Source organism: Phoxinus phoxinus, assembly GCF_949152265.1.
Source record: "Phoxinus phoxinus genome assembly, chromosome: 9".
NCBI classification, from domain to species: domain Eukaryota; kingdom Metazoa; phylum Chordata; class Actinopteri; order Cypriniformes; family Leuciscidae; genus Phoxinus; species Phoxinus phoxinus.
The window spans coordinates 3,280,239-3,305,238 of record NC_136884.1 but is presented as its reverse complement, the minus strand read 5'-3'; the positions used below and the strand labels follow the sequence as shown (position 1 = coordinate 3,305,238).

The 25,000-nt window shown below is 35.9% G+C and overlaps 3 protein-coding genes across 8 annotated transcripts in view; 2 read left to right on the top strand and 1 right to left on the bottom strand.

The window, feature by feature from the left end:
* Positions 1-1,603, top strand: part of glipr1a (GLI pathogenesis-related 1a) — a 5,430-nt gene extending 3,827 nt beyond the window's left edge. Inside the window, exons 3-6 of the mRNA XM_079622133.1 lie at positions 62-174; positions 282-367; positions 448-474; positions 986-1,603. Coding sequence (XP_079478259.1) covers positions 62-174; positions 282-367; positions 448-474; positions 986-1,137 — 378 coding nt within the window. The 3' untranslated portion in view covers positions 1,138-1,603. The remainder of the gene's footprint in view (positions 1-61; positions 175-281; positions 368-447; positions 475-985) is intronic.
* A 197-nt stretch (positions 1,604-1,800) lies between these two features.
* Positions 1,801-25,000, bottom strand: part of krr1 (KRR1 small subunit processome component homolog) — a 65,365-nt gene continuing 42,165 nt past the window's right edge. For 5 of the 6 annotated variants that reach the window (XM_079622127.1, XM_079622128.1, XM_079622129.1 and 2 more), the window contains 10 exons: positions 22,356-22,521; positions 9,048-9,223; positions 8,823-8,957; positions 6,852-6,977; positions 6,317-6,400; positions 6,124-6,180; positions 5,223-5,396; positions 4,612-4,689; positions 4,425-4,521; positions 1,801-3,376 (listed from right to left, as the gene is read on the bottom strand). In XM_079622127.1, coding sequence (XP_079478253.1) covers positions 3,237-3,376; positions 4,425-4,521; positions 4,612-4,689; positions 5,223-5,396; positions 6,124-6,180; positions 6,317-6,400; positions 6,852-6,977; positions 8,823-8,957; positions 9,048-9,203 — 1,047 coding nt within the window. In that variant the 5' untranslated portion in view covers positions 9,204-9,223; positions 22,356-22,521 and the 3' untranslated portion in view covers positions 1,801-3,236. Of the gene's footprint in view, positions 3,377-4,424; positions 4,522-4,611; positions 4,690-5,222; positions 5,397-6,123; positions 6,181-6,316; positions 6,401-6,851; positions 6,978-8,822; positions 8,958-9,047; positions 9,224-10,010; positions 10,160-22,355; positions 22,522-25,000 lie in introns of those variants that run through there. The other variant, XM_079622126.1, reaches the window with a different exon arrangement.
* On the top strand, positions 10,828-20,345 carry LOC307003537 (crystal protein). Its single transcript, XM_079622116.1, has 8 exons — positions 10,828-11,349; positions 12,615-12,804; positions 13,818-13,951; positions 14,760-14,887; positions 15,396-15,514; positions 15,601-15,741; positions 16,606-16,778; positions 19,479-20,345. Exons 1-8 carry the CDS (start codon positions 10,981-10,983, stop codon positions 19,932-19,934), a joined length of 1,710 nt encoding a protein of 569 aa, XP_079478242.1. The 5' UTR covers positions 10,828-10,980; the 3' UTR covers positions 19,935-20,345.

Below are 25,000 nucleotides of genomic sequence, written 5' to 3'. Positions count from 1 at the left end.
CAAATACACACAACATAAGTGAATAACCCCTCTCTGTGTCGCTTGCGTTCTGCACGTAAAGGTTGTGTGGGCAGACACGTATAAGGTTGGTTGTGCCGCGCAGGCCTGTCCAAACGGTGTGGCGTCTTTCTCAACATGGCCAGGAATCATATTTGTGTGCAACTATGCAACAGCGTAAGTGTGAACACCACATTTGCAGGTGTGGTGAATTGTGAACGGTGCATTTTATGTAAAGCATGTTTCCGTACTGTTTGCACACACAACTAAATTTTTTTCAACAGAGGAAATTATCGAGGCGTAGCTCCATACAGACAAGGGTCATCGTGCAGCGAATGTGGTCAGGACACGTGTGACAACAAACTCTGTCGTGAGTGTCAGATACAAACATACTCCTCCTTTCCAACAACCGCTTCACTTCACATCTCTCTCTCTCTCGTTCTTTCACAGGAAACTCGACCCGCGACGCCCTGCACAGTAAGACAAGCCCTCTCAATCTGAATACACAGAAAACATCTGTTCACTTCACACACAACTATAAATGTCTGACTGTCATCGCAACACAGCGAGTTTCTGTGTCTGCGCACAAATGATGTCGGAAGCTGATTATGTGGCATTAAACCATAAAAAACGACAGGATTTCAGAAATATGCATTAAATAGGATGAATATACACTCTTAAAAATACAGAACCCATGGGTGTTCACCTTTATTTGGCCTTTGAGAGAATGAAACCACTGAAACTCATCTAATATTTGGAGACTAGGCTGTAAATCATATTTCCGATGTTTATGCATTTACAAAAAAAATTAAAAAGTGAAATTCTGGTTCACTAATCTTGGTTGTGAAGCAAAACTAGTTGAGAAACAGTGCAAATGCAACGGCATTCAGACATTTGTAAGAGCGACTGGAGTGTTTCGGGCGGTTATGGTTATCTTATCTACAGCACCCTGCTATTAAATCCTCTAAACATGAGTGTGTTTGTGTAGGTTATTGGTGGACTCCTGACTGGGACCCAGTGCTGTCCTCCTGCGGCTCCTTCTGCCTGTCGGTCGTGATTATCAGACTCATATCTGTCCCGCTCATATTTGCCTGCGTTTATTGCCTGAAATGTCATTATAACCTGTTTGCATACGAGTGAAGGTGCAACTGCAAAAACAAATATGCCATATTTCCACTGGGACAGGGAGGAACTTTAAATCTTCCATGCACATTTTATACATTGCATTAAAAGAGTAATTATGAAGAAAATTATGCATTAAGTGTTTGTTTGTTTTTTGCATTGACATTTTCATATCAATTTAGCATATTACCCCACAAATTCTCATTTCTGCAATGCAAAATCTCATTCTCATAAACTTTCAAGTATCTGTAGATCACAGAAATATTTTAAACACTTTACAATAAGGATCCGTTCACTATCAGTTGACATTAAACCTGATACATTAGGTACTGTATAATGAACTAAAATGAAATACTTTCATAGCATTTATTAATCTAGATTAATATTAAATGTTATACATAGCTATATACTACCTTGTAATATTTTATACTAACTTTTAATATTTCAAATTGTAAAAATTATTAACAATAAATTAACAATGGACACTGCAAAAAAAAAAAAAAAAAATACACAAGGGAAAACAAGATGATTTTTCTTACAAAAACTAAATTTTGATCATTATTTCCAATTACTTGTTTTCTCAAGTCATTTTGCTTCTCAAGTAAATGTATCTTGTCTAAAGAATGTGTAGATATGGCTCATGTTTGCCTGTGTTTATTGCAATCATATCCTGTTTGCGTTTGAAGTGAAGCTTTATTTTGAAATAGTGATGAACATAAGAAATCATGAAAAATCATGAAAGAATGGTAGAAATCTCAAAAGATTGTTAAAAAGATAGCATCCATGCAATTATTTTAGAAAAAAAGGTCTGAAAATGTTTTAAATATAAAAAAAAAAAAAATAGATTCACCATGTGTGATGTGGCAGATTTGGCAAAATCTGCCAAACTTCCAACACTACTTCTGAATAGGATGTCTACTTCATAAATTGTATGAAAATTGTAAAAATAATGGTTCAGATCACTCAAACAACATATGGAAATGGAGGCGCCCTTATATGGGCAGTAATGTCGACTAGTGGAGAAGTGTGGTACTGCGCCCAAACTAAATCTCACTGAAAGATGATTTTTTGAGATATCAACCTAAAATTTGAAACACAACTTGTTCAGATTTTTGGCTTTGGTTTTTTTTTTTTTTTTTTTTTTGCGTTTTTAGTCCACCAGGTTTTGAAAGTATATATTTGATATAAAATATGATTAATACAATTTTTAACATTGTAAATGTTCATAAACTCAAACTTCTATAACTTTTTTTCTGTTTAACTTTGTTAATTTTTTTCACTTCTACAAAAATCTGCCAGATGTCTTCTTAAAAACAAGACCAATCTTACATCTAAATTCCAAAAGCATTCTTGAATTACAATTATTTAAGTTCGGAATGTGCATTTTCATGTCTTTTTTAAAAAAGGGGGTGGGGTTAAGCATATTTACCCCACAAATTCTAATTCTAAATTCATGAACTTTCAAGTATCTGTAGATCCCATTAATATTTAATGATTTTGATTTGGGCTGAAATGTGTTTTTCATCAATTAGTCCATCTAGTCCCTTCAGTTTCCCTTCAGAGCGAGACAGATATATGACAAATATCATTTGATTTATTGCCATATATCAGAGAAATCACTGAACTACATGTAAAAAAAAAAAGAAAAAAAAGAAAAGATGGGTAGCAAAAAAAAGATGAATCTGAAAAATGAACATACAGAGGTACTTTGCTCTTGACGGACAGCACGAGAGCAGAAGCATCACAAATTCCGCTGGACTAAAGACATTTATAGGTCATCAAATAGCATATTAATGTGCATACTGTATATACAGTACACAGTTCATAGTTATTATTATACCTGAAGTATGTAACACGATCAATGAGCATCTGCCGTCTGCCTCAAACCGAAGCAACAGGTGCAGGACAAACTCATGATGATCGTTCACACACAGTTTTGTGTTTCATATTTTCCCGTCTCTTATTCCTCATCTCCAAAAGCCAAATCTAAAACACGATTGAGGTTTTATAATGAAGCATGAAACCAAACATCTTTTATATGAACACAGTATTACAGCCGCTGAACAGACGTGCGGTGATGTTTGTCCAGGATCAGAGTTCAGATCGCCCGACGCGAGTTAGCGCTTGAGTTTCTTCCGCTTGCCGTCTTTCACCGACGGCGTCTCGGGGTTTACAGGAGGAGCTCCAAGCTTTTTACTTTTTGCTTTCTTCACTTTGTCTTTAATGGCTTGAATATCAATTTTGTTTTCTGTGGTTGCTATAAAGAAGAGAATAATAAATATTATATCATGTTGTAATAAAATATATATCATATATTCACATGCGTATTGATTTGAATTATTTACACAATATAAAATCATATTACTAGGAATGCCAATATTACTACCGTAGTCTTCTGACTAAGATCACATTCAGTACATGCAGTTGCTCTGGATAAATGCACAAGCTTAACGTATTATATTTACATATAAGTTTAATTTTTATATTTTAACGATTTAACTTTTTGTGATTTAATAATTTATTATTATGAATAATAATTTATCTTAATTACTTTTATTATTATCATTATTATTATAATACAATATGAGATGCCATCCTGGACCAGGGTTATTATCGTTAACTAAAACTAATCAAATAATTTTTGTTAATTAAAAATAAAGCTGGAAAAAAATATAGTAAATATAATAAAATACAATAATATAATTAATATCATTATACAACATGAGACGCAGTTCTGGACCAGGGTTATCAACATAAACTATTAAAAACATGTCTGTTAATTGAAATGAAGCTGATATATATATATATATTTATTTATTTATTTATTTTTAGCTTTTTAGGATTAATTTATTTTATTTCAGTTAGTTTATTTATTTCCAGTATATCCAGTATATAGTTTTTATTTATTTCCAGTTAATAATTTTATCTCAGTTTATTGGCAACATTTCTAATTTTCGTTTAGTTCAAGTTTTTCCAACTAAACAAAAGTTTGAAATGTTGCCAATAAACTGAAATAAATTTGTAAACTGGAAATAAATGAAACCTATATACTGGATATACTGGAAATAAATAAATAAAAACTAACTGGAACTAAAAACTGAAATAAGAATAAACCTAAAAAGCAATATTTATAAAAAAATAAAAAATAAATGGCATAAGCTCATTTTATTTTTATAGCTCAGCTACTAAAATCAACATGAAAAGTTAAAATATGAATAAAAACTCAAATAAAGCGCATCACTGTCGCATGCGTCTCAGTGTATTCAGTATTGCGCAGCAGTTTCTGACGCCAGGTTTGGCCGTACCTGGTTTGGTCTTCTTCACGGCGGGCTTCTCTTTCGGGGGAATGAAGTCTTTCTGCCGCTGCTCTTGTCTCTTGGATAAAGCTTCGGCCTGCTTCACCTTCAGTCCAACAAATAAACAAGCGGTTACGAGAGAACTATCTCCAATCAGTCACAGTATCTGTGCAAACACTCATAAAACCCATCACACCTTAATCTCAGTCATCTTCTTGCGCCTCTTCTCGCTCTCCAGCAGGAAGAACTCGCCGGTCGCCAGTTGCTGATCAATCTGTGCACAAGAATATTTCACTTAGGCAAACAAGAACGGTCAATAAAAAAACTTATCATTAATTTTTTTTTAAACACTTTGTCATTTATGTGTGCGGGGATGTCCTCAAAAATACATTCATTCAACTAAAAACTCAACAAATATATGTATTTATAAATATAGTTTTTATAGATTTGATATTATATCAAAGAGTATATATAAGAGAATATAATAGTTATTATTTAATAATATCAAGAATCAACTCGATCAATACTATATTTTACTAAACAGTTGTTCTCAGGTTCAATTGTGTGTTTCTGTTTTTTTATACCTAATAATTATTATTAATTTTGCATTGAATTATGATTGAATATGTAAAAAACACAAACAAGTGGTAACACTTTACAATAAGGTTCCATTAGTTAATTAACTAACAAGTAATACAGTATTTATTAATAACGTTAATTAATATAAATATAACTGTTCAATGTTAATTCATGTTAGCTCAGGTCCATTAAATAATATTAACAGATGCATCTTCTGTGCGCTCGTACCTTGCTCTCGGGCTGAGGCGGGGGGAACGGCGTGTACTCCTTCTTCTTCACCGTCTTCTTCTTGGGCTGCTTGCGTTTGGAGAGACTCTTATGCCGGAAGTTGGGCAGGAATCTCTCCCAGTTCTGAGTGCGCAGATCCGGGTCGCTCGCCAGCTCCCGCTTGATCATTAATGTCTGGAGAGGATTGAAGCACAAGCACAGTTACTGTTAGAGTCGCTCATGACGGCAGTAACACATTCTTAATTTACAGACCACCCTAACATGGTTTACAACTAGAGCTGCACGATTAATCATTAAAAGATCAAGATCTTGATTCACACATGCATGTGATCTTACTCGTAAATAACGATTCAGCAATAAGTCTATTAAACCTTTAAACAAGTACGATCACACAGATTCAGATCCGGAGAGAGTAGTTGTCTTGTCATGTATGTATGAAATATTACTGGTACAATCATTCAAATGATCACTGGTATAAAAGTTTATAGTTCGGATATAAACACTGATGTCTGCGGTAGCGATTAAAAAAAGAGTAAATCACCTTTTGAAAGTAACTTGATGCTTTAAATAATATTCTATGAAATTACATTGTTACACCAGTAGGTGGCGACACGTGACTGTTAAAAATTGATTTGTCATTGAATCATTTGTTCAAGAGATTCATTCAAAAACGTTGATTCATTCAGTAATGAAAGTCTTTGAGAGTCATTGAATAGTTCATGCTGATTAAAAAAAAATGTAAACATTTTTAAACATGTGGGAGAATCTTGATCTTTATTTAAAAAAAATAAAAAATGTATGATTCTCAATTTATCCAGAATCGTGCAGCTCTATTCACAACCAATGACAACTTTCTTTACGCTAAATCTTAGTTTATAATATTACACCGTCTTCTATGTACCTTTATGTTGTAAATGGGGTGAATATTCTTCATTGTCTCAAGCACGACTTTCCGTACCTGCAGAAACAAGAGAGAAGCTCAAACTGAATCCTTTACATTCATGTATTTAAAACTGAGCAGAAGTAGTGTGGTTAGTTTTCAAGGGGAACAGTTTTGAATGATTAAAACTAGGACACTGAATCAATGTCTTCACCTCCTTCAAGCCATTGAACGGGCCGAGAGCCGACACCGTGTTGCCCTGAACCATCACGTAACAGTTGGTCAGAAGCTCGAGAGCCTGAAACAGAACAAATGCATGATATCACATTCACTGTAACATCGAAATAACACATGCAAAAGCAATAAAACAACATTAAAACATCAAAAGAACGAACTTCATCTCTTAAAAGTAAAGAGCAAAAGAGCAAATAACATTAAAAAGAGGAATCCAAAGTCCACCAGTGAAAATGCAACAGTTTTTTAAGCTTTCTAAATTAATTTAAAAAAAGAAATGTATTAAAAAATGGCTATCAAAACTATTTGAGTGAAAAGCTGAATTGGTAAATGTACATTAATTTATGGATTTAACATTTTTAAAGTATAAATGAAAAACAAAAACCCAGATTTTCAATGTGGTCTGAGACTTTTGGACCTCACTGTCTGGGAATAAAAGAAATATTGACAAGTGAAGTGTAATATGGACACATGAAGGGAGACGTTGCTGTAAGCGGAGCCGTGTGTTTGCACACCTTCAGCGTGGAGCCCTTGGGGCCGATCAGTCTCTGCCGTCTCTTCACAAAGCGCTCGCGGTTTCGCACAAGAGTCCCGATTTTTATGATGTCACAAGCCATGTCATCTTCAAGTATCCTTACAGCCTGAAAAGAACAGGGAGGTTTAGAGAAAGATTTTAGGCTAAATTATAAGATTATATATATTTAAAAAAAAAAAATTTAACCAAGCTTTCATTTGTTTAAAAATTCAGTCAAAATTGTGAAATGTAACAATATAAAATATTTTTTTCTACTTAAATATATTCTAAAGTGTGATCAAAGCTGAATTTTCAGCATCATTACTCCAGTCTTCAGAGTCACATGATCCTTCAGAAATCATTCTGATGTGATGATTTGATGCTCAAGAAACATTTCTGATTATTATCAATGTTGAAAACAGTTGTGCTGCCTCATATTATTTTTTTTTTTTCCATTTGGATTCTTTGTTTAATAAAATGCTTAAAAAAACAGCATTTATTTGAAATAGAAATCTTTTGTAACATTACAAATGTCTGTGTGACACTTTTGATCAATAATGATAATCTGTGCTTTTGCACAGAATTCAGTGATTTTGCACAATAATGGTGCTTTTCCATTACCAGTACCAGCTCGACTCGCCTCGTCTCGGCTCGCGCTTCGCTCCGTTTTCCATTGCATATAGTACTTCCACAATAGTACCTGGTCGTCATAGCGACGCGACACACACCCGCTACCCACACACACAGGACAATGGAGGAAATCGAGTGTATGCTGTTTTACATAATATTAGTAATGGGTATATCACGCAATCTCTGGCAAAACTATTTAAAAATGCCGGGGTTATTCAGGATACTCCGTCTGGCGCGTGCAATAATGACGCAGTGAATAGTGACGATTATCTCTGACCAATCAGCAGTCTCCCGTGTGTCACGTCAGTTTAGTATCGCCTCAGCTCGCCTCGGCTCGCTTAGAACCTCGCCGGAGGTGATACGAAAAAAAGTACCTGGAAGCAGGTACCGGTACAACTTTTACACAGTGGAAAACCAAACAAAGGTGAGTCGAGGCGAGGCGAGCCAAGGCGAGCTGGTACTGTGCAGTGGAAAAGCGCCATAATTGACCCTCCTTAGTTACTGTTGCTACGCCTGACAAGCTTTCGTGCCTGGCACGTCTATTACAGTGTGTATGCACCGGTGTCAGACATTCCCAAGGAGATAATTAGTAGTTTTTGGCGAACAGGTGAAATATCTGAGAGAGCGAGACAGAAGGGACTGCACTATGCATTCGAGGGATATATCCGTGACATAATATGCAACCGATTAGAGAATAATTTCATCAAAATTGAAGCTAAACGCTATAGTCCCAGCGCAAGCAGCAGTGCCTCATACACTGATTGAGGAACAGCTATCATGCACAGCATTAATATAACATAAATTATACATAAATCTATATACAGTATATACATGCAAAAATGTCTTAAAAATATACAAGCATGTGTGTGTATTTATATATATATATATATATATATATAATTATACACAGTACACACACATTTATTATGTAAACACAAACTTTTATTTTGGATGTGATTAATAGTTTAACAGCCCTAATATATATATATATAATAGCATATTAGAATGAAGGATCATGTGACACTGAAGACTGGAGTAATGGCTGATGAAAATCAGCTTTGCATCACAGGAATAAATTATAATTTAAAATATATTAAGATAGAACACTAATATTTGAACTTGTAATAATAATTAGCAAATTATAGTTTTTTTCTGTATTTTTGATCAAATAAATGCAGGCTTAATGAGCATAAGAGACTTCTTTCAAAAACATTAAAAATAGTAATGTTTCCAAACTTTTGACCGGTACTGAATAACTATTATCTCTCTCTCTCTCTCTGTATAATATATATATATATATATATGTAGATCAAATCAGCTTGTAAAGCAGTACAATGCATACCTGTTCAAACGGCACACTTCTGGCCAATAGCTTGATGAGATCCCTTGCTCTGAGGATTGCATAAGGGTCAAATGTTTTCTTTGTTGTGTGTACCGTCATACTGCCTTCAATCAGGTCCAGTGTGGCATTGATGAACTACAGAACAGCAGGAGAAAACAGACAAACTAATTCAGTGAGCTTACAAGCATTTTTAAACCCAAATGAAGATTGTCCTGACACACGTACCACATCTCCGAGCGCCTTCTGCACCAGCGGCCAGCACTCCTTCAGGTACGCCTCTCTGTACTTGGGGAAAAGTGTGGCGAAGCTGCTCTCCTCCAGCAATCCCTTGGGATTGTCCTCTCGGGTGAACTTAGGCTCTTTCCAGCCGTCTGGCACCATCAGCAGCTCGGTCTCATCCGCTACGATTCAGACAACAGAGATTAATTAGTAATTCATTAAGAAATTAGCAAACACTTTTACGTTAAGCAGCTTACAGTAACTTTGGGGTGTGCGTTTATTCCCCAAAATGTGCATGTAATGTTATGCTCCACCTTGGAGTATCTTATAAATACCATTGTACACTAACATAAACATACCCAAGTACTGTAGTACATGTATATTACCACGGTATTAACATTTAATATCACACTGAGCCTGTACTAGTACACCTATAGAGCTGGAAAATCAACATTTAAGTTACCAAATAGAGATTTAAAAACTTTTTGGATGTGCGTTTATTCCCCAAAATGTGCATATAATATTATGCTCCACCTTGGAGTATATTATAAATACCATTGTACACTAACATAAACATCACTTAGTATGTATAATACCACGGTAATAACATTTAATATCACACTAAGCCTGTACTAGTACACCTATAGAGCTGGAAACATTCAAGTTAATTTTATTTAGTTGTTTACAGACATCAGTTGTGTATCAGAGAAGTACTACCGAAGATGTGGAAGACAACAAATGCACAATAACTGAATGTTTTGGAGAAAACAGAAATTAAATGCGCACACTAACAAAGTACTACATCATTGTAGCTACAAGAAAAACATAACTTTAATTCTACACGATCTGCAATCACACATAAACATGTCATTTGACTTCACCAACATGGAATTATAGGCGCGATGTCAACACGCACTGTTTGGATAATACTGTGTAGCTATAGTTGACTGTTTCTAGGTGTATTTGTACCTGTATTTTTGCTCTTTTTCTGTTTTTTATTTGTTGGCGTTTCACTCGTGCTTTCTGTGGGCGCCGCCATTGCTGCTGTTAGCAGTGACGTCAGACGCTGCGCCCGGTCGTCATGAGCACGAGGCAAACAGCGCGCGTACCTCCGCCTGGCGGTGTGGAGGAGGTATCACACACACAATTATTATCTAAAACCTTTAATATCCCATTTCTCAAACCTAGAAGTATATGTTTGAATGTTTATTTTCAGAATGCATTTTGTTTCTTATAATTTTTGTCAAATTAAAAGCTTTCAAATTGATTAATCACATCTAACATTAAAAAAGCTTGTGTTTATGTGTGTATGTGCGTATATCAATGTATGTATGTACACACACAGAGAGACACACACACACACATAAATATAATAATATATACACACACATATTATATAAACAACGATTAATTTGACAGCACTATGTGTGCGTGTGTGTGTGTGGACTATTATAATCATAAGACACAGGTTATGAATTTATTTCTTATGTATATGGTACCTTAAGGTACTCAGGTTCTATAAATATTTATATATCATTTTACCAATATCATTAAATCACTGTAAAACTATTTACTATGAAATTTCATGTTATTTGAATGCTTTTTTTAATAGTCCAATTCACCAACTCAACTTGTAGTATCCAACGAAGAACGTCAAGGGAATTGATGTGATTTAATTTTCTAAAGTACAGACAGTCAGCTTGTCATTATACACACACACACACACACACACACACACACACACACACACACACACACACACACACACACACACACACACACACACACACACACACACACACACACACACACACACACACACACACACACACACACAGAGAGTCCCAGTGTGCAGCATAATAAGAGTCACAAGTGCTCACACTGAGGATGTGTGGGACCCCAGCATGCATCAGTCGGTCCCGAGCGGGCAGAAGTAAGTATGCAGTCGTACAGGTGTGTGTTGTGTCTGTGTGTGCTGGCGTGTGTGTTGATCAGCACTGGATCCGGTACAGAGGAGCGGATGAAGCTGTCTCCAGCAGCGCTGATCTCGGATCAGCCCCTCATCAAGGACCAGCAAACTCCTGCTGGGCCCAGACTGCTCATCAACGACGGCACCATCCAGGGCCTGACGCTGGACATGGCTTATGTTTTTTACGGGATCCCGTTCGCCGACCCGCCAGTGGCAGCGTCCCGCTGGAAAGCACCCCGGCCCGTCACACCGTGGAGAGGGGTGCGAGACGCCACCTATCCCAGAGCGCCGTGCATGCAGGCCTGCGTCGGACCCGTCTCTGACGAGTGTCCCGAGAAGGTGAGCGGGACGTCACTGGTTCTGGGGATTGTAAGATCAGAAAAAGCTGTTTGGGTTTTGCTATATTAAGTCATTTTATCGTGATTAAACACAGAATTAGGTTAATTGGGTTAGTTAAATATATATACATTCATATATATATATATACACAGAATAGATATAAAAAATGTGTTATTCCATAAAGCCCTGAAAATGTCAGATTTTATTGTATATGTTTGTTTTTCCCTGAAATCTTTGGGTGAATTTCATGAAAGCATTCATTTTCACCCCAAAAATTTGAAGTAAAATTATTTTTTTTAAATCTAAACTTTATATTTATTTTTTTGATTGCTTTTTATCTATTGGTATTATTTTGCATGAAGAAAATTGAGGCAATTTTTAATACCATTTAGATTCACATTACATTGACATTATTTTCATGACAATTAAAGCACATTTTCACACCAATATTCTTATTGACATAAAATTCCCATTAAATTCAATGAATTTGATATATACTGTATACATTATTGTATTGCACTTATGTATATATACATGACATTTCCATTAATTTAATTCAATGTTTTTTATATTAAATTAAAAAAAGTATATATATATATATTAATTATTATTATTATTTTGCTTTAAAAATAAAGCTATTTTTTAAAGTTTTTTGAATTGTGACATTAATTCTCAGTAGTTTCAATGCAAAAGATAATTTCTAAAAATATAAAAATAAATGCTCATATTCCAATAAGAAATGAGTATGAAAACACATTCAATTGACATTAATTCCAATCAAATTCAATTAATTTTAAATAAAAAATCTAAATTAAATATTTTTTGCATTACTATTTTTTTTTTACATATACATGTTTATATATATACATATATATTGTGTTTATATATATATATACTGTATATATATATATATATATATATATATATATATATATACTGTATATATATATATATGTATATATATACACACAGTATATGTGTGTGTGTACAAAATGACTAAACTCATGTTTATTTCAATGAGAATATAAATATAAAATATATTATAAACAAACATATTCATAAATATATTTATTTAACGACTATGTTGTTCATTAGGGGGTATAATGTGACAATATTTAACTTTTATGTGTCTCATTGTCTGAATGCGTCATACACATGATACCAATTTGTATTATTTGGAATATAGCGCATAATAAGTCATATGGACAACATACAGAGTAAACGATGACAGAATATTAGTGTTGAATAGTGTTTTGTGTCGTCAGGTGAGCGAGGACTGTCTGTACCTGAACGTGTTCGTTCCCGTGAGCGTGAACTCCACGGCTCCTCTGCCGGTGATGGTGTGGATCCACGGCGGAGACTTCATCGCGGGATCCGCCTCCAAACCGCTTTACGACGGACGCTTCATCAGTAACTTCACTCAAACGGTGGTCGTGAGCATCGCATACCGCCTGGGTGAGACACTGAGACTCTCACTGTAAGATAAGTAGGGGTGTGTGTGTGTAACGATACCCTCATGATACACATCACGACAATGCTGAACTCACGATACGATATTATTGCGATACTCCAGTCCAAGACATTTGGTAAAATGTTAAAGGGGTGGTAAAATGACACTTTCACAAGATGTAAAATAAATCCCTGATGTCCCCAGGGTGTGTGTGTGAAGTTTTAGCACAAAACACCCCACAGATATTTTTATATAGCATGTTAAAACCCACTTTTTGAGGGTTTGCAAAAACGCACCGTTTTGTGCCTGGCCCTTTAAATGCAAATGAGCTGCTGCAGAGGGCGGGGTTTCAAGAGCTCGTGTGTGTGTGTGTGTGTGTGTGTGTGTGTGTGTGTGTGTGTGTGTGTGTGTGTGTGTGTGTTAGCAGCTGCAATTACCTCACGCAGACACACACACTAAAATGACAGAAACTGTTCTGTTATTAAAACGGAGACAGACAAAGATGGAGAGACTCGAGAAGTGACACATGTAGAAGCAACAGGACGTCTCTGAATGGTTAGTTGATGAATTTATGTTGCTGATGTGGAGTTAACGATCTTCAATTAGCATATTCTGTCATGGTCATCTATAAATCGCTCGTATAGGAACTGTTGCGAGATGCACACAGAATGACTTTCTATTGCATGTGAAAAGATGGATGCTAAAGTTTGATCAGACTCACAAATGTGCTCGACAACAACTCTTCCTCTTCTCCACATGGACTGTGTGTTCAGGGGGCGGGGCTTATGTACATTTTAGGGTTCATCAGGACCCACACATGTTGCATTATTATACATTATATTCAACATTATAGCAGTTTAATGTAGTACTGACACGAAAACTTGAATTTTCTCCTCACACAGATATTTTATTGTGGTTGAACTATACACATATTATCACTATTGCATTTTTGTATTGTGACATTGTTACACCCGTAAAAATAAGTCATGTACACACGGCTGAATCTGTCTCTCTGCAGGGGCTTTCGGCTTTCTAGTGTCAGGAAAAGACCCGGGAACGTCAGCGGTGGGGAATTATGGGATTCTGGATCAGCAAGCGGCTTTGCTCTGGGTGCAGCAGAACATCGCTGTGTTTGGAGGAGACCCAGGCAAAGTGAGAAGAGCTTAGAGAAACTTCTTTATAAATGCCGAAAAATGCAGAATGCCTGAACACAAAAAGGACAATAACTATACAAATTTAGTTCTAAAAAAATCATTGTAAATATTAAAGAATAGAAGAGGGTGTAACACAACTATAACGATAACGAAACAGAGGAACGATATCAGTGGAATCACTTTCAGAACGACTTTTAGCAGATGAACAAAAACTCACAATCTATCCTGCTATTCCATTACATTTATATATATATATATATATATATATTAGAGCTGTCAAATCAATTCGTCTCAATTAATCGTATCTAACATAAAAGTTTGTGTTCATATAATATAGGTGTGTATATATATATTAGTTTAGTTTGCCTTTATTGTCATTGCATGTGATGTGACACAAAATTTGATATCTCATAAAAAAATGTTATTATTATATTAATTATTTTATTTATATTATATATAAAAAAGTATATTATTATATTTATATATATTATATGTGTGTGTTTGCGTGTCTGTGCATGTATATGCCTTTTAATTTTTTTTATTGTGACAAATTCTCAGTAATTGCGATAAAAAAGAAAAAGTCAATAGAATAAAAAAAAACTAAATTATCTTACAATTTCCTTGATTTCTATTATGCAAAATAATAATGATTATTTTTTTGAAATGTTTTTTTATGTTTGGGTAAAAATGGACATGACTGCATGACTTTTACTGAAAGATCAAATAAAATAAAAGTTTCTCATGAGTTTGTGAGACAATAATGTAAGTTCCTCAGCAGTCAGAAGTGTGTGTCTGTGTGTGTTCAGGTGACTGTTTTCGGCGAGAGCGCAGGCGCTCAGTCAGTCAGTCTACATCTGATGATCCCGAGCAGCAAACCACTCTTCAGACAGGCCGTTCTCCAGAGTTTACCCTTCTCCATTCCTCTGAAAACACGGTAAACACACACACACACACACACACACACACACACGTGACGTGACCCCAGACCATAAAACCAGTCACATGGGTCAATTTTTTTGAAATTGAGATTTATGCATCATCTGAAAGCTGAATAAATAGATTGATGTATAGTTTGTTAGGATAGGACAATTTCTGGCCAAAATGCAACTATTGAACATCTGGAATCTGAGGGTGAGAAAATATTGAGAAAATCTCCTTTAAAGTTGTGCATTTATGTTCACGATTGTGCTGCATTCACTCACAAAAATACATGTTTTATATATTTACGGTAGGACATTTACAAAAAATCTTCATGGATCATGATCTTTACTCAATATCCTAATGATTTTTGGCATACAAAAATGGATAATTCTGACCCATACAATGTATTGTTGGCTATCGCCACAGATATACCCGTGCGACTGGTTTTGTGGTCCAGGGTCACACATATAGACATGCATCAGATCAGTGTCATGCCTTCAAACACTGATGCGTCTCCTCAGGCACGAGTCTCTGAAGCTGGGGAAGACCTTTGCAAAGCTGGCCAACTGCTCGCTGGTGGACATGCAGTGTCTCCTGTCCCTCAGTCCTCAGGCGGTGCTGAACGCTCAGATCAAATCCAGTAATCCTGCATTTCACTTCTCAGAGATCAACCGCATAGTGCACAGACTTCCCAGAGATCCTATGAAACGTTGGTTGTGTTCTCAGGCTCAAAGCTGGTGAATCCCTTCCGCTTTCTGGAGGTGTTTGAGAGCTGGGGGCCGTACATCGACGGAGAACTGATCGAGGAACAGTCCGTGAGCGCCTTTCAGAAAGGACACTGGCAGAAGGAGAAACCCGTGCTGCTCGGTACAGTCAGAAACCATCCAGAGTCAACGTCAAATCAGAATCATTTACATTTATGCATTTGGTGGAACTGGAAAAATTAGAATATGGTGCAAAAGTTCATTTATTTCAGTAATTCAACTTAAAAGGTGAAACTAATATGTTATATAGACTCATTACATGCAAAGTGAGATATTTCAAGCCTTATTTGTTATAATTTTGATGATTATGGCTTACAGCTTATGAAAAAATGTTAATATTGTGAAAAGGTTTTCATAAGCTGTAAGCCATAATCATCAAAATTATAACAAATAAAGGCTTGAAAAATCTCGCTTTGCATGTAATGAGTCTATATAATATATTAGTTTCACCTTTTAAGTTGAATTACTGAAATAAATGAACTTTTGCACCATATTCAAATGTTTCCAGTTTCACCTGTACATTGCATTATCAGCTCTTGCTTTCCCTGGGAATCGAACCCATGACCTTGGCGTTGCAAGCGCCAACGCTCTACTGTTTGAGATTGGTGTGTATGTGTGTGTGTGTGCTCTTGTTTTTGTGATTTTTGACGACACAAATTTGTATAATGACATGTGTATTACAACTTAAACATGATTTATGAGGACATTTCATGAGTTCTCATAATTCAAATAGCTTAAAAAACATAAAAAAACAATGTTTTATTAAAAGTGTAAAAATGCAGAATGTTTCCTGTGATGGGCAGGTTTAGGGATAGTGTGTGTGTGTGTGTGTGTGTGTGTTGGGCAGGTTTAGGGATAGGGGCAGTGTAAGGGGAATATACAGTTTGTACAGTATAAAAACCATTACACCTATGGAATGTCCTCAAAAGGATAGGAAAACAAACGTGTGTGTGTGTGTGTTTCTCAGGGACCACCTCAGAAGAAGGCGTGATCTTTGTGTACGGCGTCTTCACCAAGCCTGTGTCACCGGTCGAGTGCACCGTCTACACGGCGGCCATCTTCAAACATCACGCCATCAAAATCCTGCGCAAATACCTGCCGCTCTACACACACGCAGACCGCAGGGACATGCTAGCACAGGTTAGCACACAGAATCAGTGCTGATCACACGCTTATCTTTCATCAAAATCTCTCACTTCACTTTCTTTTTCAGATCATCAATCCCTCTGCATTTTTCAGCAATTTGTCATAAAGACACATATTCACCATGCAATCTGATGGACAGAATCTAATTATTACAGAATTTTGTGGCCAAAAAGCATCTTTCTCCACTGATGGCCTTTCAAAAGTATCTGTGTATGATGATATCATCATATTATAGCCCAGTATATGGTATTATAGCATCTTTTTTCTTTTTTTTTGGAGTCTCTTAAAAGCGTGAAGTGCATATATATTGTGACTTAGTATGCCACAATTTAGTTTTTCTCAGTTTAGACTATTTATAATTATAACTTATAAGTAGTTATAATTTAGACATTTTAATCTCCATAATGATGATTTGGTCATAATTACATTTGTATAATTATATGAATTAGCATGACATAATTTTGGCTTTTTCTCATAATTTTGTATTTATCTTAATTTGAACTTCGTATGTCCTAACTTTTTATCTCATAATTATGTCATAAAATCGGTTACTATAATAGAGCATTGCAATTTTGCTTAGTTATATTTTTAAGTAATTATGACATACTAATAAGTATATAATGGTATATATTAGGTATATTTTCAGAATTTTTTTTGAGAATGTGAAACGAAACCAAATGCTAACTTCTCTCACTATTTCTGCCATAGAAAGCTATGGTTGAAGTAGTAAAAATAATATGCTAATATGCAGTTATGAAAATTGCTAAATATTAAAATTAAGAAGCTTTTTAAATGCTCCTCCTCTGCCGTGCACAAGGTGGCGCTGTGACTCAGTGCTGTACTCATCTGAGGGTTCAGTAAAGCCCTGCATGGACATTATTACTAATATCACATATTATTTAGGATGGATAGATAGTATAAATATGGAGACGCAGAAAACGACTCCTATTTTTTAACTAATTATTCTGTGCCTCAGTCATTTTAGCCGAGAAATGTCAAATCATTTTCATTTCCGTTAATTGAAATAATGCTGAAATAATATATAAATATTAGGCTACATGAAAAAATTATAATAATTTGAAATGTTGTTTTGGCAACTAACTGAAATATGTTTAAGTTTCAGGACTAAAATTACTAAAAACCTAAATTGCTCTAATCTGCTGAATGCAACTATAAGGCATAAATATATTATTAATATATGTGTATCGTGAAAAGCGCTATAGAAAATAAAACTGACTGGATCTGATTTAATAAACTCAACTAACTGAAATAAAACCAGTTGAAGCACTAAAATTACTAAAGCTAAATAGAAATAGTAATAAAACAAGAACTAAAGAAAATTATGAAGTGACAAGAAAATAACTCAAACTTAAAATGTGAACATAATAAAGATAATTACATACAAATATAATATATAAAATTTAAAATGTATACATATTTCAATAATAAAAATTCTAAAGTATTATAATGTATAAAATATTAATACATTATTAACTAATTAATATTCATTTATTACAAAATAATAGAATAAAAGAAATACTAAAAATAACTATTTAGCCAAGATACAGAAAGTCAGTGTGTGTATTTGTGTGTGTTGAAAGTGATCCGTGTCGGTGAAGAGAGTTTTAGACCGCAGGCGGTGGATTGTGTGTGTGTGTGTGTGTGTGTGTGTGTGTGTTCTGAAGAGTGTTTGGTTACCAGGTAACAGATGGAGATATTTAACCTACAGAGACGTGAGAAGCTGACACATAAACACTTCATCTCAACAACACACTGAATGTTTACCTTACTCTTTACCTTCACATCTGTTTGAACTCGTCATGTTCAATATGCTGATGTTCAAGAGTATGTTCACTGACACAGAGCTAATGTCGTCCTGTCCCGCGGGTTTTAAAAGTGAAGATTCACAAAGCAGAATCAATGAAGTGACTGAACACAAGTCTCTCAGGGCCAGACTTCAATAATCAGAGTCTAGTTCATCCGGCTCAGTTCAGTTCAATATACCTGGAGAATCTGATCGGTTAGCATTCGCATTCATCTCAACGGTGGCGCCTGAGCTGTCAGTGTCATGTGACTTGCTGTATCTCTAGAGCCTCACGATGATGATGACATAAGGATGCATTAAATCTATTAAAAGTGACAGTAAATAATGTTTTCTATTTCAAATAAATGCTGTACTTTTGAACATTCTCCACAAAATATGAAGCTGTTTTCAACTGATAATAATCAGAAATGTTTTTTTAAGCATCAAATCATCATATTAGAGTGATTTCTGCAGGATCATGTGACACTGAAGACTGGAGTAAATTAATGATGCTGAAAATTCAGCTTTGATCACAGGAATAAATTACAGTTTAAAAATATATTCAACCCCGTTTCACCAGATAAGGAAAAAAAAATCATGGTAAATAATTTTTTTGGTAAATAATTGACTTTTTATGTCACAATCATATCTTTTTAAGTCACAGTTTTGACGTAGTGTGTCATAATATCGACTTCATCTCATAATTATGACTTTTAAAGTCATCATTTTGACATTTTAAGTCATAACTTGCAGCTTTTTGTCATAATTTCAACTTTGTCTCATAATAATAATAATGATTTTTCTTATGTGGTGGAAATGGGCTTCCAACAACTCTAATATTTCACAATGTTTGCTGTATGTTTGAACAATGCATCCCTCTGTGCTTTCAGATAGTGACTGACTACATCTTCCTGTGTCCGTCCCGGAGAGCGGCCCGTGCCGGCGTGTTGTCCGGGAGCTCCGTGTGGATGTACGTGTTCGATCAGGTGGCGAGCGACCGGCGCGTGTGGTCGGGTCTGTCGTTCTGTTATCATCACGTGTGTCACGGAGCAGAGCTGCCATTCCTGTTCGACTCGGCCCCGGTGGCAAACTTCACAATGACTCGACCTGAGCGACTGCTGTCCAATCGCATGCTGTGTTACTGGGGTGCGTTCGCCCACGCTGCTGACCCCGGGTCACACACCGACACGAGCGCCTTCTGTCGACAGCAGCGGCCACCGGCATGGCCTCGCTACACGGCTAACAGCGGCTGGCTGATCATGAACCTCACGACACACACACACACACAGCCAGGGTCACGCGACGACATCTGCGACTTCTGGGACACACTGCGCATATACCCGTGAGAGAAGCGACTGCTAGACTGCACACACAAAAAAATTCTTAGTATTTTTCTTTTCTTTTCCAGTACAAATATCTAAACATTCTTAAATCAAGACACATTTACTTGAGAATAAAAATGACTTCAAATAAAGTCTTGTTTTCTGTAAAATTAATAAAAATTAAGTTAGTAAACGAGACAAAATGTCTGCTCATCAAAGGATCTATAGAAGGAGAAATGTCTTTGATTAATAATACTTTCATGTTTAACAGGTTATTTAACATTTTCTAGTGATAATGTTTGTTTATGAGCTGTTTTATTACCGGTAATAATAAAAAATGTAATTTAAACTAAATGCATTAAATGACTCCATGATTGGAACCCCTGAAATGTTCTAAATATGATGCGGCTGACGGAACCCTTGAAGATTCTATATAGAATACCATTTTTACTGTGTTAACTCTAAATTTAAATATATATCAGAAGGTTTGTGGATGGTACACATACTGCAAAAACAGTATGACATTGTGTAATGCATTATAAAATGAAATGCATAAAGGCTGAAATGGGAATAGCACGCTAGTGTTACTATTTCTGCCCCATAAAGATATGGAAGAAATACGATGCTAGTATGTCTTTACAGGGTTTCAATCTCGTTCATGTCAGGCACAGCAGCTCCAGTAAAATGTCATATTTCTGGCTCTTTTATACCTGTCTGGTATTTAAATGAACATATTTGCCAATAATAATAACCAGCAAAGAGCACTGAGAGAAAAAAGCACTCGGAGGTCTGTAAATCCAGATGATGAGAACGAGACGGAGTGGGATCGTATCGATTGCTATACGTGTCAAGCTTGAGTAATATCTTACACCGAGATCTGATGAGCTGTATGTAAGAGGGCGTTTAAAAACTCAGCATCACACTTCAACGAATCTGAGACCAGATGAACAACAGAACATCCTTTACACGAGCAAACCGTCTTTAGTTTATCGGTGGATTAAAGTCTTGTTTGTATTTGTGAGCTAACAGCGTTTGTTTGCTAAACTGAATGGTTATGACTAAACCGGCTCAAACATGTCTGGACCAGACGTGACCAGAGCGGGTCGTTCCAGCAGGGTAACACACACACACACACCAAATAACCTTCCCAGAAATTCACAAAGACAAACCAACAAAACACACCGAAATGACACGCGGAGCTTATGAGAAACCATAAAACACAGTCTGGCCCTGACATCAGTAAGGGGACAGAATTAGTGTGTGTGTGTGTGTGTGTTTACAGGCCCGATGATTTCTCTCCGGACCCCCAGGATAAGCGATGTCTTCCATATGTCAGAGTCCCTCGGGCACAGATCACATCAGACAGTGAACGGATCCTCTGCCAGGATCTCAGACTCGGATTCCTGCCCGTTTCACTCTCCCCACAGTCAAGAAACATCCTCTCGAGTCACAATACGAGACAGAAAGAGGGCACAACAGTCCATTCCTGCACCAGGCGGTCGTGTGCAAGCTAATTCTGCATCAAGAGAGTCACTAGCTACGTTTACATGAACTGAGAGCTATAATGAAAACACCTCGCCTGGAAAAATAACGATCGGATCTTTAATAATCACCATAAAAACCTCTGAATCTGACCTTCACAGTCGTGGCTCGCTGACTTACATCTTTGCACTTTGAATATCAAAAAGGTCATGATTGTGTTCGAGACATTTCACTCCCGGGTGCTTTAGAAATGTGACGCCACAAAAGTAAAAAGTATTAGTAAAATATTAGCCAATGGCCTATATTACTATGTATTGTAATATTGGTGCATTTAAAAAAATATATATATTATAAATATAAGGAGAAATGTATTTGATTAATAATACTTTCATGTTTAACAGGTTATTTACATTTTTCTAATGATAATGTTTGTTTATGAGCTGTTTAATTAATAAAAATTTAATTTAAACTAAATGCATAAAATGATTCCATGATTGGAACCCCTAATGTTCTATATATATGATGCGCCTGACGGAACCCTTGAAGATTCTATATAGAACCTACTGTGTAAACTCTAAATTTATCTAAATTTAAACTAAAATAATAGTTTTATTATTATAAAACTAAAATAATAATAATATTAAAAACTAATAATAAATAGAACACAAAAACTATATTATTTAAATTAATTTCAATGCACATTATTTCACATTTATTTCAAAATTAGATACATTTTATTACACCTCCCATCCAAATGAGTGAATATACATAAACGTGTTGCACGGTTAGCATTAGCAGTCATTGTCCTTGCAATGATGTCACATGAGAAATAATTCAGACGTGTAATTTTTTTGCTGCATCATGGGAAACAGAGATGGTGTGTCTCTAGAGGACGCGTGTGTGTCCTACAGCACAGCTTCAGTCTCGGACAAGACGATCCCTGATGAATTAACAATGAAATACCTGTTTTTTAGAGCCCTGTCAGTCGTTTCCCATCATGCATCAGGCACACGTGCTGCTGTTGTCCTCTCTCGTGAGGGTTTCTCTGCCCTTCATGAGGCCATTAGGACTGAAACTGCATCTCTGCTGTCCTCCCGACACCAGCGCTGAGCACAGCAGGATTGTGGGTCTGTGAAAGATTGCACACACGGGTTTCAGATGGAAATGCACAAGCTAGCGTGCTCTCTGATGTGAGTGACGCGAGAGAATTCAACCAAACACATCAAATCAAACAATCTGTCATTACGCACATGCTTTCACAACCTTAACTCAGTGGAACATTTACCATTAAAGTTCGTAGACGTGACCAGAAGTTGATGTTATACAGGTGAAACTGGAAAAATAAGGTGCAAAAGTTCATTTATTTCAGTAATTCAACTTAAAAGGTGAAACTAATATATTATATAGACTCATTACATGCAAAGTGAAATATTTCAAGCCTTTATTTGTTATAATTTTGATGATTATGGCTTAGAGCTTATGAAAACCTTTTCACAATATTCTAATTTTGAATTTGGGGTTTTCATAAGCTGTAAGCCATAATCATCAAAATATATATAATATATTAATTTCACCTTTTAAGTTGAATTACTGAAATAAATGAACTTTTGCACCATATTCAAATTTTTCCAGTTTCACTTGTAGCTTCAGGATGGATGACAGAGATGTTACTAGTGTAGGAAAGTCCAAAAAAATTGAAAAATAATCTTATTGAACTTGTATGTTGGTTCCAAAACATGCAGTTTAATAAAGCAATAAGCCGTGTTTTACAGTGGATTTAGGCACGACGCGGAGGTGAGTGCCTAAAACCCCCTTAGTTGTTCTAAATTCACTGTAAAACACAGCTTCGTTGGGCTTATTGCTTTTATAAACTGGTTACTCCATAAAAATACTTATTTTAATATTTATTTTATTCATAAAATAAACACCAGCAACAAAAAACTATAACGTTATAACACATTTATTCCAATGTAGTTCCAAAGAGGTTGCTAAGCAACACGTGCAGAAACAAAACATCACAAACGGCAATTGCGCCGTTTATTAGTAACACCAATGTAATGCGGTCACATGTGTGTGTTTGTTGAGTAATTTACAACGGCTTCGAGCGCGGCTCAACCAATCAAAATCAAGGACGGGAACTATCCGTTTTATAATCTATTATAGGCACTGAACAATACAAATAAATCAGACATAAACAAATGTTTGAAGAAGGAAGTGAAATTTCAGTTAGAGTGAAAACATGAACCGTCAGTGTAACGATGACAGTGTGTCAAGCGATCTGTTAAAGACAAGTGTGAATGTACACAAACCTTCATGGCAGATTTCAGTTAGACCACAACACCAGCGAAGTGTTTACAGACAAACACTGAGAGGTTCTGTCAGGACAGCAAGGAGCCTCATAGGGATTGAAAACAAATATGAGTTGAGAGGAAAAATTATATGTCAACGCTCTTGTGTTCCCCTGAAAAACTTTGCATTCGGTAGAAAAACTTTTTGTTCTTTGCGAGCGAACGTAAAGTTTCTCGGGGGAGGGAATGTAAAATACTTAGCAAACAAACGAAAAGTTTCTCAAGGGAACGCAACGTTTTTCAGGGGAACGCAAAACATTAGCATGAGAGATCAAAAGCATTGACACAATTTTTTCTCTCATTTCATATTTTCCCAATTCCGGGCTCTGTATTACGGACCTGGACCGGACAGCATGAAGGACGTTTTACAGCTCATCATCTGACTGAAACTAGCACTCACAGTTCAGTGCGGCACTAGATGTAATACCACAGTATTTTGATACTGTACCATTGCACTGTTTAATTAGGATATTCTTGGACATGTATTTAAAAACATACATTTCTAAAATATACATACTTATATTAAAATACATTTTGTTCTTGTGACAGTCAAATTATTTATTTATTTATTTATTTATAGTACCATATACAATAATTACATTTACTCATGAAGCAGATATACTTTCTTATAATAATATATGGATATGTATTCTTATATATCATATCTTACTTTTTATGATTAGACTAAAATTATTACATACAATATATAATTGACATTTGTGATGTTTACTATAATATAGTAAAATCTAATTTTCCATGGTATATTTTTAGTTAAAAGGAAAATCAGAGCCAAGTCTGGTAAGGTTTTCGAGAAAATCTTTAAAACAAGTGAACAAATATGTCAACGCAAGGCTCATTTTGTGTGCCGACAATGTACACAAGTGTGAGCGTGTGTGTGTGTGTGTGTGTGTGTGATTGAGAGAGAGAGAGAGAGTGTGTGTGTGTGTGTGTGTGTGTGTGTGTGTGTGTGTGTGTGTGTGTGTGTGTGTGTGTGTGTGTGTGTGTGTGTGTGTGTGTGTGTGTGTGTGTGTGTAACAGACGTGCAGCGGCGCGTGCCGTTATTGGAGCTGGTCAGACTAATTAAAACTCAGTCCAGCGCTGGAACGACACCAGCCAAGACACACACACACACACACACTGCTGGATGAATACTAATGACCCGCAGCGGCTCTTACACGCCACTGATCCAGGGTCAGATCCTGCATGACAACACCTCATTACAGTCATCACTGCAGCTTCAGAGGAACTGATCCCAGAACA

Coding starts and splice junctions, on each gene's coding strand:
- LOC307003537 (XM_079622116.1), top strand. CDS start 10,981: ATGCAGTCGTACAGGTGTGTGTTGTGTCTGTGTGTGCTGGCGTGTGTG. Junction 13,952..14,759: donor TTGGAGGAGACCCAGGCAAA/GTGAGAAGAGCT, acceptor GTGTGTGTTCAG/GTGACTGTTTTCGGCGAGAG. Junction 15,742..16,605: donor GGAGAAACCCGTGCTGCTCG/GTACAGTCAGAA, acceptor TGTGTTTCTCAG/GGACCACCTCAGAAGAAGGC.